The sequence below is a fragment of the Parambassis ranga genome, chromosome 9 (genome assembly GCF_900634625.1).
Source record: "Parambassis ranga chromosome 9, fParRan2.1, whole genome shotgun sequence".
In the NCBI taxonomy this organism is placed as follows: domain Eukaryota; kingdom Metazoa; phylum Chordata; class Actinopteri; family Ambassidae; genus Parambassis; species Parambassis ranga.
The window spans coordinates 12,724,232-12,738,089 of record NC_041030.1 but is presented as its reverse complement, the minus strand read 5'-3'; the positions used below and the strand labels follow the sequence as shown (position 1 = coordinate 12,738,089).

General features: G+C 40.1%; 1 protein-coding gene across 1 annotated transcript in view; it reads right to left on the bottom strand.

The window, feature by feature from the left end:
• grid2 (glutamate receptor, ionotropic, delta 2) overlaps positions 1 to 13,858 on the bottom strand; it is a 410,745-nt gene that overhangs the window by 64,916 nt on the left and 331,971 nt on the right. Inside the window, exon 13 of the mRNA XM_028414582.1 lies at positions 12,225 to 12,420. Coding sequence (XP_028270383.1) covers positions 12,225 to 12,420 — 196 coding nt within the window. The remainder of the gene's footprint in view (positions 1 to 12,224; positions 12,421 to 13,858) is intronic.

Here is a 13,858-nt window from a genome sequence, read left to right as displayed (position 1 = left end):
ATTTTGACCCAGTGGTGATGTTAATACTGACCCCCCTTAAAGGCCACCCCTCTTGTTTTTGTACAAAGGTAAGGCAGAGTGAATATGTTTATAGGCCTTTATTTATCCAGTCAATACAAACAGCTGTCAGAACAACGAGAAAGCTCAGACACTAGATTACCCAGAATTCATTAGGCTGTACGTGTGGTTCAGAGAAACCTGGCCTGTAGTTCAACTCAGACCTGAGGAGAATGTTAACATCGCCATTGCAAATGACAGCCTCTGCCCTTACAGGCTGCAGGTATACTAAGACATGCATGCCTTGCAGTTTGATGGGCTTTGCTGTGAGACTTCCAATAAGTTCGCCATTGAAGGTCTGCACTAGGTTATTACAGACACATTTCAATGTCCACATGACCACATGCAGTTCATGAGGGAAGAGTGGAAATGAACTCCACTGTAATGACTTGGGCAAAACCGTGTGTGTGTGGGTGGGTGGGTTGATGGGTGGATGCATATGTCAAGGGAACTCAACCCTCTTTTCCTAGAAGAGGTCATGACTGTGGCGCATTGCAGACTAAGGGACTGTGTGTATATGTGAGACTGTGTGTGTGCAAAAATGCTTTAGATTGTTCCCAGCTTGGATGTGACTTAAGACACAAGAGATTATTCTACCTGCTAGAAGACTGACAGCCCTATTGTTGCTTTTCTCCTTCAGGAAGCACATTTCAGATACAAAAACCCTGATCTTCACTTGTGTCCTTATTGGAAACTCTTTTTCAGTGTAGTATTTGAGATGGAATTTATCAGAACCAGAAGACCGCGCTTTTACAGTTTGACAGAGTGAATGTCATGATGTTGTGACATTAGTCTCATCATTTTCGTGCTGATGATTGTTCTCTATTCTTTAGGTGTCCAGGGTTTGTGCCACTGCAAACTCTAAATCTGGCAGGCTTTTAAGTAAACCATCACAGATGTGGTACCAGCTGAGCCAGGCTCCAGCTGAATTGTCTTGTGCAACAAAGAAGCTGTTCTATTTAGACAGTTTTTGCCCCTTTGGGCACAATGAATGCACATGTTTCATTTCGAAGTGAGTCTCTATTGATATTCACCAATTTGATATGGCAGCATAGATCTTTTACTTCACTTCCCACCCAGTCACCAGAAAAAAAAAATGTTTCCAATTAACGTTTGTGCGAACCTTAAATAGTACACTCTCAACGTTTCTGAGCCGAAAATACATATAATACCGTTTGCTTCTTAAGTGTCATGTTTTGTTGAGAGTTAAGTATAGTCAAGTTTTATAATAGAAACACTGTACCACACTAACACAAAGAGCTAATTATCTTAGCTGTAACCACTGAATTGAGTGGCTGTCTCACTCTTGCATGCACTCTGAAATCTGTTTTTTTTCTGCCTTATTAAATGTATAGAACGTTAAATGTGGAAGCCTGTTGACCATGATGATTAGATTTTCTTCTAACTTGTACTTTCATATAATTGAGCTGGTGGACAAAACAGCTGCGCTTTTGAGGAAAATTGAAACAAAAATGATTTTTTACCCCAGGAGACATTTGCATAAAATTACACCTTTGTCAACTCCTTCAGGTTGCTATGGCAGGCTAGTTTTGAGTGTTTAATTGCAGTGGGCAGCACCAAGATGATGCGCTGCACATTTAATTACACCTCAAAAGTATATTGTATATTGTATGATAAAATACAACGTGCTGAAAGTAAATAGTTTGAAGACGTAAGTTATTTATAACATTTTATGGAACGATGAACGATGGAACAATTTATCAATGAAAACTGATCTAAACCTTTGTGTTTGTCATTACGTCTTGGACACATTTTGAGTGTTATGTCCACATGCAGCATGTTAAAGCCTTTTTATGCATCATTTAATGGTCTTTTTTATAGTGTTAAAGGACAAACACAGATGTTTAAGATGACAGAATACTCATGCTTGAGATGCTCCCTATTGTCCAGTTCTTTGACAGCCCTCTGCAGAATCAGAAATCAGAAATAGGTTAGTAATCTCAGGGGTAAATGTGCTTACCACCGCTCTCTACATTCACCACCTAATACTACAGTATCCACTGGCATCTTCTATGACAGGAAGGTTGCACAGAATGCCCCGTTACATCTTTAAAGAATACAGATATCACCACTGATCTCTCTTAAGCAACTGAATCCATTTTCTCTTTCTTTTCCCTGCATAGCTATAGAGGACCCTCTACGTTTACCATCACTCCCACTCCTTCTCTTATATGTCTTCCCATTTCTCTCTCTAAAATCACTCTCCCTTTGGCTTCACTCCAAATCCTTCTTTCCTCTCTCTCTCCCCAGTTCTCCAGACTGTGATGCATGGCTGTCTGTGTTCTCCAAAAGTCCATTAGTTGCTGGCACTGGGCTGCCTCCTCTCCCACAGACAGAGATAAAGACGCAGAGCGTAGCTGCCCAGCGAGACGCATGAAAATGAGAGGACAGTGGAAAGAGAGTGATGGAGGGAAATAAAGGAAGGTGAGAGAAAGAGGGTGGATGTGAAAACACCCTGATACTGGCCAGAAGCCCCAACAGTATGGACAGAAAAGCCAACGAATGGAGGGCAGTGATGATAAAAACAAAGGTAACAGAGGATTGAGTGAAAGAATGACGGAAATAAATGCAAGAGGAACAGAAGCATGAGAGTGAAGGAACTAATGACATCAAAGGAACAGCATAGCAAAAGATGAGGAGGGAGAATGAGAAATGCATCGGGCTGAGGGTAGGGTGAGGATAGGACAGAGAGGTCAATTGTAACCAGATATCTCAGCACTGAAAATATTTATATCGTGCCTTTTTTTCTAATCCCTCTCCCCCTACTTTTGTCCCTCTAATTTATCTACAATCCAGTAATTGAACTTGCAGTTTCTTCCTCCATACAAAACACAAGAGAGTTACAGTAAATCATCCTCCATTTTTCTTTTTTTTTAACCTCTTTTTATCTTGGAAATTAAGATGCTATCTAATGGTTTGCTTTATGTCACAGAGTTGGCTAGACATGACGCAGACCAGGCAGATGAAAAATGTGTTAAAAAAGTGTGTTTTTTTTCTTTCTTTCAGCAGGAGCATTTGGCCCTTTGATTAATACTGTTGTCTAACTTTAGCAACTTTGCTCTTTGTGTTTCTATAGGCCTAATTGCTTTTGTGCTCCCCTCCATTTTTCTCTCAGCCAGACTGTGAGCGCATTTTAATCGCCCGCTTGCCTCTAAATGTAATAATTATGTGTTATCTTTGTATCCTGCACTGCAGTAGCCGACAAAAAGGATGCTGGGGGATTTTAACTACTTTGCCGACAGCTGATTTGGATGTAAAATTGATCAAATCTAAATTTATTTTATTTTCTTGTTGATCTTATTGATTTTTGTGCCTAAATTTTCTGCGTTAAGTATGTATGCCGGTTTATGTGTTAATTTTTTCACAGGCACCTCCCTTCCCTCTGTGGGATCATTAAGGTGAGTTGTCTCGTTATGGGTGTGAGGGGATATCATTAAGGCCACGAAGCTCATTATAGGAGGTGTTTTATTAGAGAAGAGATGTCAGACCAATCAGTCAAACTAATGCTTTTCAGTGAGAACAATGACAGAGCCAGAATGAATGTCTGAACACTAATCAGGTCTGCACCGTGAAAAAAACAACTAAATTCAAATCCACCTTGCACCCTGTTTGAATACCTAGGACTCAGTGTCTGTGTGCTTAGATTCCCTTTTAGTGAGATGTTGAAGCACACTGCTGCACTGCAGGAAACCTGACAAAATCCTCAAAAATGGCATGAAACCTTCCTCTTCTCCTACCTAATGAGCATTTATGTCACAAACTAGGTGCTTGGTGCATAAATTCAATTATTACAAACCTGGGTATAATGAAGTTTAGCTTACTAAAATCTGACAAATATGTTTCTATGATAGGGCTCCCAAGCACAGAGAATAAAACTTTAAGATTTAATTGGCCTCTCTCTAATATTGCAAGAGCTGTGCACATGTAGAAATTTTCAAACTTTCATTATTTTTCTGTTATAACAATAAGAAAATAAATGTAGACATGGTTGATGTGAAGATATTACAGAAGTGAGGCATACATGGAGAATTCCTGCTCTCAGACATTCGATTTGTATGCAGCCAAACTAGCATGACACAAACAGACAATAAGTCAAGTATTCATCGCTGCAGTGACCTGCTCACTTCATTATTAGTTGCTGTAATTATCAGTAATGCAAAGGACTAAAGGTAATGAGGAAAAAAAGCAGAAACTGCGAGGAAAAGAAGAAAAATCTAAATCGAGAAGATGTGTATCTGACAGATGGATCCAGTTTTGGTTGGCAGGAGGGGTAGAAACAAATAAAATAGCAATCTGGTTTCATTATTATATATGAGAACATATAGAAGAAAATGTAGACTGAAGGTAATAGATCATAAAAAATACTTGTTTATTTCTTCGCTTCTCTGTGTTATTAGGGTAAACATGTATTATTGCCTCCTACTGCCACCCTCCTGCTTCCTAGGCCGATTTGTCACATCTCCAGCAAACATGCCAGTTTTTAATCAATCACCACCGTTGGCGAGGACGATTCCTATCACTCTCTCTCCCTCTCCCCATTTTTTATTTAGCATCTGTCATTCCCTCATTTCAAATGTCTCTTTCAATCCTTACAATCTTCCTTTTTTAATATGGAGGGTAAAAAATTCAACAGTTTCCCCCTCTGTATTCCTCTCTTCATCTACTCTCCCTAAATTTGAGTCACAACACAGAAACACTGTCATCACACAGGCAGAGAATTGTAACAGCAGGAAAATATGTTTGCTGTTTGGGCTTGTTGTGTTGAATCCTAATGAGCTATCAGACTCTGCAGGAAAAGAGCTTTCTCTTTTTTCCTGTCAGGGTGATTTGCACTACTAGAAAATAGAAAATGAGAGAGCCCAGCAGCCAAAAAGGCATTTTCTGGTCTTAGCAGAGGCTGGGTTATTACAGAGGATATTGCAGCAGTCATGCCGAAGCACAGTGACAGATATATATCACCAGCTTATGCCGCTGCAGAGATTTCATTCAAATCCAATAAAATACATGACAAACACATAAATATGACATTAATTTAAAAAAATCTAATGGAACGCATCTTGCCCCTGCCTGTCTGTAAGTGCACCGAGTCATCACACAGCCTCAGACACAAATACCACAAGTATCAGTCTAAAAGCACAAACAACATCAGTAGAAAAGGGAACCAAGAGCACATTAAGAAGAAAGGCATGCCGCTCAATGGATGACAGGAGGAAGCACAGGAAGGACACTGTATGTTTTGCACAATGTAAGTGATACAAGCCACATAGCTGTAGGCAAACTTGAGACCTAAAAGCTTTGTCCATGAAAAGTGGAGCTTGCTCTTTCAAACAGGGAGGGAATCATATACACGGAGATCTGTCACCCGAGCACAGCTGGGCCACCCTGCTTCGTAACCTTGGCAACTCCCTGACCAATGGCTGGTTGGCAGGAGGTCTTTAAAGGACTGTGACACTGACACAAACCCATACACACTGAGAACACTGCTGCCTACAGATCCATCATTAACTGTGATTAGAGAGGGTAAACAGGTGCTAGAGCTGAGAGCAGGCACACACCTCTGCTTAAACGTCATTCATACCTCTTAGCTGTCAATAGATGCCAAATTTGTCCATTAACTCTGTCATGTGTGGGTGTTTTTATTCACACACTTACATATCTTACAGCAGCCAAGTTGTTATATAATGCAGTTTTATTCATAATATAAATTGCAGTTTGTTTGTTCTACACTGTAAGGACTGCAGACCTTCTTCTGGTAGATGGTCAGTTTGTATGATTGTTGCATGACTGTGCCTCTGTGATGATGTTGTAGAAGTCTGCTGCTAAACAAAAGAAGCAGCAGTTTTTGGACATTCATTGTCCAAGAAGCAAACATTGGTAGGTGGGATGAATAGAAGAACCAGCCAGTGTGGCTTTGTCACTGTGTTTCCTCTTTGACACTTGCCCTGGCAACAGCCCTTTGGAATGAAAATGACTGCAGGTCTGAATGTCATCTAGCTTATTGAACAGATCATCATGCAAGTTGGCTGTTCTGCTCGAAGGTTGTTTTTCTTTGTTGGACTGTCTATGTTGACTTATTAGCTCATCTTGTGCTTTGTACTTGTTCCTGCTTTCCTCATATGTCTTCCTTTCCTGTACAGTAATTCAACTCCATGTAGGTCCCTATCTGCCAATTATCCCTATGATTCTGTACCTGTCTATTCTTCCCTTTCCTTGCATGTGTGTCTTGTCCTTCCTCACCCATCTACACTCATCCTTTAGCACCTCTGTTGTCCCTTTATCAGGCTTTCCACCTTCCTAAATCTCTAACTTTCTCTCTTTTTACTCCCTGAGCAGTCATTCACCATCTACATCATCTTCCCCTCCTCCCGTCATCTCTCCTCTGCTTTGTCTCAATTGTCCTCTGGTGTGCTGTGATGGCCTCATCCAGGGCTGAAGGATCTATACAGGTCTTGGTTGATTTACCATCAGCTCTATCTGGCAGAGGGATCAGTATAATCTTTATCATCATCACTGAAGTCATTATGGTAAATTGGTGAAAGCTTATAGGCTTACATTATTCAGCTACTTACTTCCAGTCTCAAGATATATGTCGCTGAGGTGAAGAAACGATGGTAATTTATATCATAATTTCTGGAGTCATTACGGTGAATGGGGAGTTGGTGAGAGGAAGACATTACCTGATGGGCAAAATGCGTGTTACACAATGGAGTTAAACATTCTAAAAAAAAATGTAGGAAACGTAGGAAAAAAAATTCCATCATGAGAAGCACATACTTAGGTACCAGAAAAATATTTCCAGTGTAAGATTTAAAAAAAAAACATATTTTTGTTTTGAAGTATCAATTAGACGTAAGTGATCCTAAAATGTGAAGCCACCCTCTGTGCCTCTACAGATTGATGTGACCTTATCAGCTGAACAGGTCAGATCCATTTCAGCAATGGAATAAACATATTTGAAATTCAAATCAAAGAAATTGGTATTTTATGGAAGAGGGATTTTCTTTTTTACCTCTGACAGCAGAAAATGTAAGTCCTTTAGTTGAAACAAATGCACACCCATACAGTATAATTCAAATATATACATATTTATGAATCATTTAATTTTACACAGAATAGTCTGCCCTCCTGTTATCCTTCTGTACTGAAGCAGTCATTTGCTCTACATTTAAAGCAGTATTGGGTGTTCAGTTGATGGTTAGGTTGGAAGGACAGTGGCTTTTTAAAGATGTCCCCATCAAGATGTTATGTCTTTAGAGAAGAATGTCTTTTACCAGGCTTTCTTTACTTCTAGCCTAGCCTTAGTTTGTGTTGCTGTAAAGGTTTTTTATTTCTTTTTGAGAAGGTGCCATTAACATCAGACTTGGGAATAATGATAATATATAGGGTGCAAGGACATGTGAGGAAAATATGCATTTTCTAAATTGGAACCTTCCCATGGTGGAGCGGTCATACAGACAGAAAATCACTCAAAATGGCAATCCACTCAACTCTAAAATCACTCAGCAGTCATCAGAGACTTTAAAAGCCTGACAGAGAGGAGCCATCATATATTCACATAGGGACACTTACAACAACTGAGTCAGGTGTGTGTGCCAGAGGCATGCAAATGTAAAGTTTTTAGTGGTGAGTGTTAGAGTGAGTGCCCCATATGTATATGTGTGCTATCAGGACATAATATTCTGATGCCACAGTCTCCTGTGGCATCAGCTGAAGCCAGCAGAGAGTACAAAAACTAATCACTGACTGAATTTAATAAACAGTATGTATCCATGACAGCTACACATACTGAGCATGCGATGATACAGACCATTTAGCTGAAGGTGTTGCCGTGTTCTGCTGCCAGTGTCAATCATGGAGTGATTTCTCCCCTTTCCTTGAGCTATTAGAACATCTCATAATTGCCAGTGTCAGTAAGGTGCACATAATTAAGAGGATAAGTAAGTGATATTTAATTGTAGTCAGTACGTGTACAAGTAAGCCAAAATGCTAATCCTATAAAACGTCTACCGTCAAACAAGCACAAAGACTGAAAGACGAAAAGACTTTCTCTCGAGACCATGCAAGAATCAACAGAGGAGAGCACGAGTAAGAACTGCACTGCCTTAAACGAAGACGCCATGATGTCAAACATACAGCACACCAGTCTTTGATATCATATGTGAATGAGATATCAAGTCTGAGGCACAACACCTCTTTCTTTATTGAACGCCTTGATCATTGATTGAAATGGGAGAGACACCTATATCACCCTGTGACAGGCCTCAGCCCTGCAGCACTTCCCTTGGCTTGGTGTTGTGCATGCGAGTTGTGCTTATGTGCAAATGTGTTGATGTTGTGAACAGTTGAGTGCGTCAAAATGTACAAGCGCGCACGTGCAGGTTTGTGTGTGAGAGTGATATGTAGAGAGCGCTCAGATGCTGACCTCTTCTGACATATAATATTATTCTGCTGCAGGGGATCGAAACTGAAAAGCAAGAAAATCCATAGTGCGCAGGAGACAATGGTGACAGAGACGAGTAAGAGGTTTATTGTGAACGAGGAAAACACTTGAAAGAGAGAGAGAGAAGGCAGCATCAGGAAAAGGAGGGCGGAGGAGAGAGAGCATGACAGTAAGGAGAAAAATATATCAAGTTCTTAACCTCACAGGAATCAAATATAGCTAAGGGACCAGATTGAAGAAGACAAACACATCCAAATAAATCAAACAGAGGCAAAGAACAAAAAATGTCTGAGTCTGACTGACTCATGGGGTTTTGTTAATAACATCACTGACGCCCAAATAGCCTCAAGCTTGAAAATACTGTTACAGGTACTGTTTACTGGCTGCCAAACACATTTGTCAGTATGGGGAAAAGAACAGGATGAAAGGATTTGTTTTAGGTGATTTGTTTCACTCTCCTGCTCACATTGTGTATTGTGTACAGTGTACTCATTCTTACATTATATGTTGCCTTTAACCAATGCAACAACTTATTTTAATTACTTGTTATAATTAAAACACAAAATTGATTTTCATCTGAGAGAAAAAAATATAATCATACGTTTCTAACAGTGTCTGCAGCAGAAAGAAACCATCAGCATGTGTCAATGCAGTTAACAGAGAGGGGCAGGCACATTAGTGAACCACTAGAGAGCACCCTGTAGCCTTTTACATAGCATAGAAGCAGAGGTGAAAAATGAGGAATAAAAAAAGTATATCAAAAAGATGGAGAGAGGGTCAAGTTGGTGAATCATTTCAGACCCTAGAACAGTAAATTTGTGCACACTTTGTGGTGGGGTGAAAAAGATACAAGGGAGGGAAAAGAAACAGAAATGCACTGTAGAGGATGAAAGAACAAATCAGTAGAGACATATTCAGGGGGGAATGTCTGTCTCCTTCTAGCGCTCTAGCTCATTTCTGCTGTGCAGTGCTTGCTGCCACTCTGGAGATGCCACCTCTGTCATACAGAATTTATCCATGAAAACCAGATCCTCTCTGTAACCCTTCATCCAGTTCTGCCTCTTGTCAGTACTGCCTCCTCCTCCTCCTCCTCCACAGCTGCTAGTGAAAAGCAATCTTTGTCATATGACTTACTTATTATAGTGGATACTGTCTCTGTTGCTAATTAAAGAGCCATCCACCCAGAAGGATTGCTGCTGGAAATGCACATCTATCACCTACCACAACACATTTCTAGCTTTAGAACAACCCCTGTTCTCAAACTCAAGCGTCTCCCTATTAGCATCACTCTCCCTGCTGACACACAAGATATTAACATTAGTGAATCACAAATGACACATCGCATTTACATTACATCGTTTGCCAAGGATTACTTTTGTACATTAGGTCAATACAGCATGAGATTTATCCTCCAACACAGCCATATTTAAAGCTGTGTATTCCATCCTCCTGCACTCCATCCACCTCTAGACCCATTTCTCACCAGATCATCTTCGATTTGGTCTAAAGCTGCAATGACACAGTCTACTAGCAGGAAGTGGACTTTAAATTTTCACAACAGCATGATGCCTGACAGTGTCTCTGGTCATGCATTAATGGAAAGCATGCAGCCTCCGTCTAAATTGACAGCATCACACAGAGAGCTCAGGTGCTCCCCTGTGTATGCCTGTTGCAGGGGTGCTGCAGTCACAGCTTAGCTGTTATTGGTAGCTGTGGCATGCCACTGATATACACACAGGGTGTGACGTATTTTTCCCACGGCCACCTGTAGCCCATTTGGGGAAATAGCATACATTTTGACTTTGGTGGTACATGCCACAGTTTTGTTTCTGTGCACAAACATCCACAGTGGCAGGATATCATATCAAACCACAATGCAATCTCATATTTTGGAGTAATGACACGCTCACAGATAAAACATTTTTAAAATTTAAAGGACCAAGGACAAGGGGAGGTTACTCCGTTAGATGACACAGAGTTGTTTCTGCAAAAAGCGATGCCACATATGTTGATATGTATGCGGTACATAATGTAAGCATTTTAAAAATCACTTGAGAACTTCAGTATTTTAAGGGAGGGATGAACATACTATCAAACAAATACAGATGAACAGACAACAAGTGTGTATCCTCAGGCTGTTGGTGTGAAGCTGCTAATCAAAATGATAAAAATATTTTTCTTACACAAACACATGGCCCTGTTTAGCAGTAAAACACTGACTTATTCATGATTCTGGAGATGCAACTAATTAGGTATACATGCTCAATAAACACCCACGGCCAACAAGGAACATTTTTGAGTAAGTGTTTTAGTTGCATTCTTATAAACTGTTATGTGCTGCATTTATCTCATAATTTTAAAACCACCACCCGCCACTTTAATCACTCCTCCCAACACTTCCAATGCTGGCTCTGATTCAAGTCTAATATATTCTAGAGGGAGAAGGGATAAAGTGAGCGCGATGCAAACAGAAAGTGGGATGCGTGCAAATGAGATGCAGCAGTCAGGTATTTATGATGCCAGCTAATCACCGGGGGAATTAAGCATTTAGCCATGCGAACGTTATCTGTGTATCATTAACATCGTTTACATAGATTTATCTGCCATCAACACAGATGACCCTGTAACATGAGCAGTGTGTCAAAACAGGTCTGAGGCTGATCAGTGTACAGTAAGAATATGGCACGCTTATTCTTTTCACTGTGTGCACTGTATATATTAAGGGTGAATTGGGAAATGGCTAATGGGCATTGGTATTGACATTACATCAAAATGTAGGATTTCAATGCACCTTCTGTAAACAAATCATACATATGACCACACCGATCAAACGGCCACAGATGCTAAGCTACAAAAGGTTTATGAGTAGATGGAGAAGGCTAATAAACATGGAACATTTGCTGTCTTGGGTGAAGCAGTATGGTTTACCTTTTTTGAAATTAATGGTATAAATGCAGCTCAACAAGTAACTATGCTGTGTGTTTCTATGGTTTCAGGCCACTATAGGGCATGCAATGACTATATCTAATTTGCAAAATTACTAATTTGATTTTTATTTTTAGTACCCTGTTATTATATTATGCATGCTATGCTGTCTGCTCCTATGTTGTTGCTACTGGATACTTGAATTTCCCCTCGGGGATCAATAAGGTATCCATCTATCTGTCTGTCTATCCATCTTCCCCTAAACAATGCAACTATATTTACCAGCTGTCCATGTTATTAACACAGTGTGTGCTGTCTTTTCACCACATGACTTGTCTATGATTGGTCTGAGCATTTAGGACAGTGGAAGGGCTCTATAGGAGAGAGAAGATGAAGGATGAATCTCACTCAACCCTAACAGCTAAGATGTGTTTTGTAGGCACAATGTCAGCATGTTCTATCAAAAATTGATATTTTAATCATTTGAATTGTAGATTTAAAAAAATCAGAAGTACAGATTTAAACTATAAAACTACAGTGTTATTCATGACACAACCTCTGAAGCAGATGTTAGTTGCCCTTCGCAACCAAATTAATAATAATGCTTTTTATATTACAAGATCAAATGCTGTGAAACGATGGCTTGAATAATAATGCCCTGCACAGAGTCATGAATAATTATTTTGATACTGCTATTATTCAGCACCTGGTCCCATTAAATTCCAAAGAGCTGTGTTTGAAACTGACCACTAATTAAAAAGAAGAAAAAAAAAAGACCTACCTTGCGAATGCCTTCTTTTGACTCCTCAACATTATTATCACCTCCTCCGGTGCGGTTAATCATACGCCACATCTGGGAGTACATGGGATCCCTCTCGAAGGGGTTCATAGCCTTGGAGCGCACCTGATCATATACAGCAGAGTCCAACACGGTGCCGTATGGCAGCTCTGTCTGCTTGGACAAGTCCTGCAGGGACCTACAGAGAGACACAAGTGGAAAAGAGGGTCAGCCATAGCATTATTTCCAGCTGTTCGTAAACACCATGCAGAAGCTGCCTGAATGCTCACATCAAACAGTTCATCCAATGTGCTTTGTGCAGTATAACAGTTTTATATAATATACATTATATTAAAATGATTTATTGAAATACAGTATCCCTCTGTCACAACAAGTTTCTCCACCTCTTGCTTGCTACCTGGGTGAGACGTCACACTGTGCTTATTCACACAACATGATGGGCCATAGCTACACTGAAGTCAATCAAAACATGACTCAGTTTCCACTGCCTTCAGTGTAAAGATGTGTTTGATGTAAGTTATGGCATGAAGGTTAGGAGTACTGATGTGAAGTGAGTGTACAGATTCTGCTGATTCTCCTTTATAGATACTTTGTGGTGTTGTTTATACATTTAGGATAAAAATAGTCCAACACAAATCAACTGTATGCAACAATATCTGCACAAATTAAAGTCTGGGGAAAAGCATAAAAAATACCTGCTGATCCAGTGACTAGATTAATTGTGCTACATCTGACTTATCCTTCTTATGTTTGCAGTGGACGGCAGGGTGATTGATCAGGTCTGAACTGCAGTGATAGCTGACAGTGTGTAAACAGGAGGGTGCACATGATGTATAAATGGAGTGGCCAGCTGTGCGGTCATAAATAAATGACTTGGATCTACACCCTCCATGGGGGGTTTGGCAGCAACACATAATTAACATGGAGTAAAAAAACAAAAATAAAAAAAATGAAATTGTCCCTGACAAACAAGTGTGAGAAAATGTGAGTGGAAAGCAGTTTAGACCGCCACACTCGCTCCACTCACAATGCTTAATCAGATGGTCTGGCAAACCACACACTGCTGCTATCTACAACTCCACCAAGGAAAATGGAAATGAGCAAACCACAAGTCAATCTGTCTTGTGTTCCCCTCTCTCTCTCTCTCTCTCTTCCTTTCTCCTTTGCTTTACCCCTCACCCATAAATTGCCACCTCTGGGGGAATACACAAGCTATTGTTAATTATAACGCAACAGTGCTTTGGTTGCCTTTCAAAGAGTTTGGCCGCTGAGAAATGTAATGGAGAACCATTAAAGGAACTAATTACTGTTTGTTTGTTAAATGGTTGCTACATACCACCCATGGATTTGAAAGACACGCATTTGGGGAAACAAAACATGCACACAAAAAACACTAAACATGTCCTGCCTAATGAAGAACAACAAGTGGACTGTATCTTACTTCATTAATTCAGATGTAATACAGTATGCCCACAAAGAAGATTTAACAAAGGGCGTGAATGTAAGCAGTCTACATTATTACAAGGCTGTTCGTTCAGAAACACACACACATATATGAAATTTATAAAAGGGACAGCTTCTCGCAGTTTCCCCCTCTTAACTTTCTCTGTGACCCT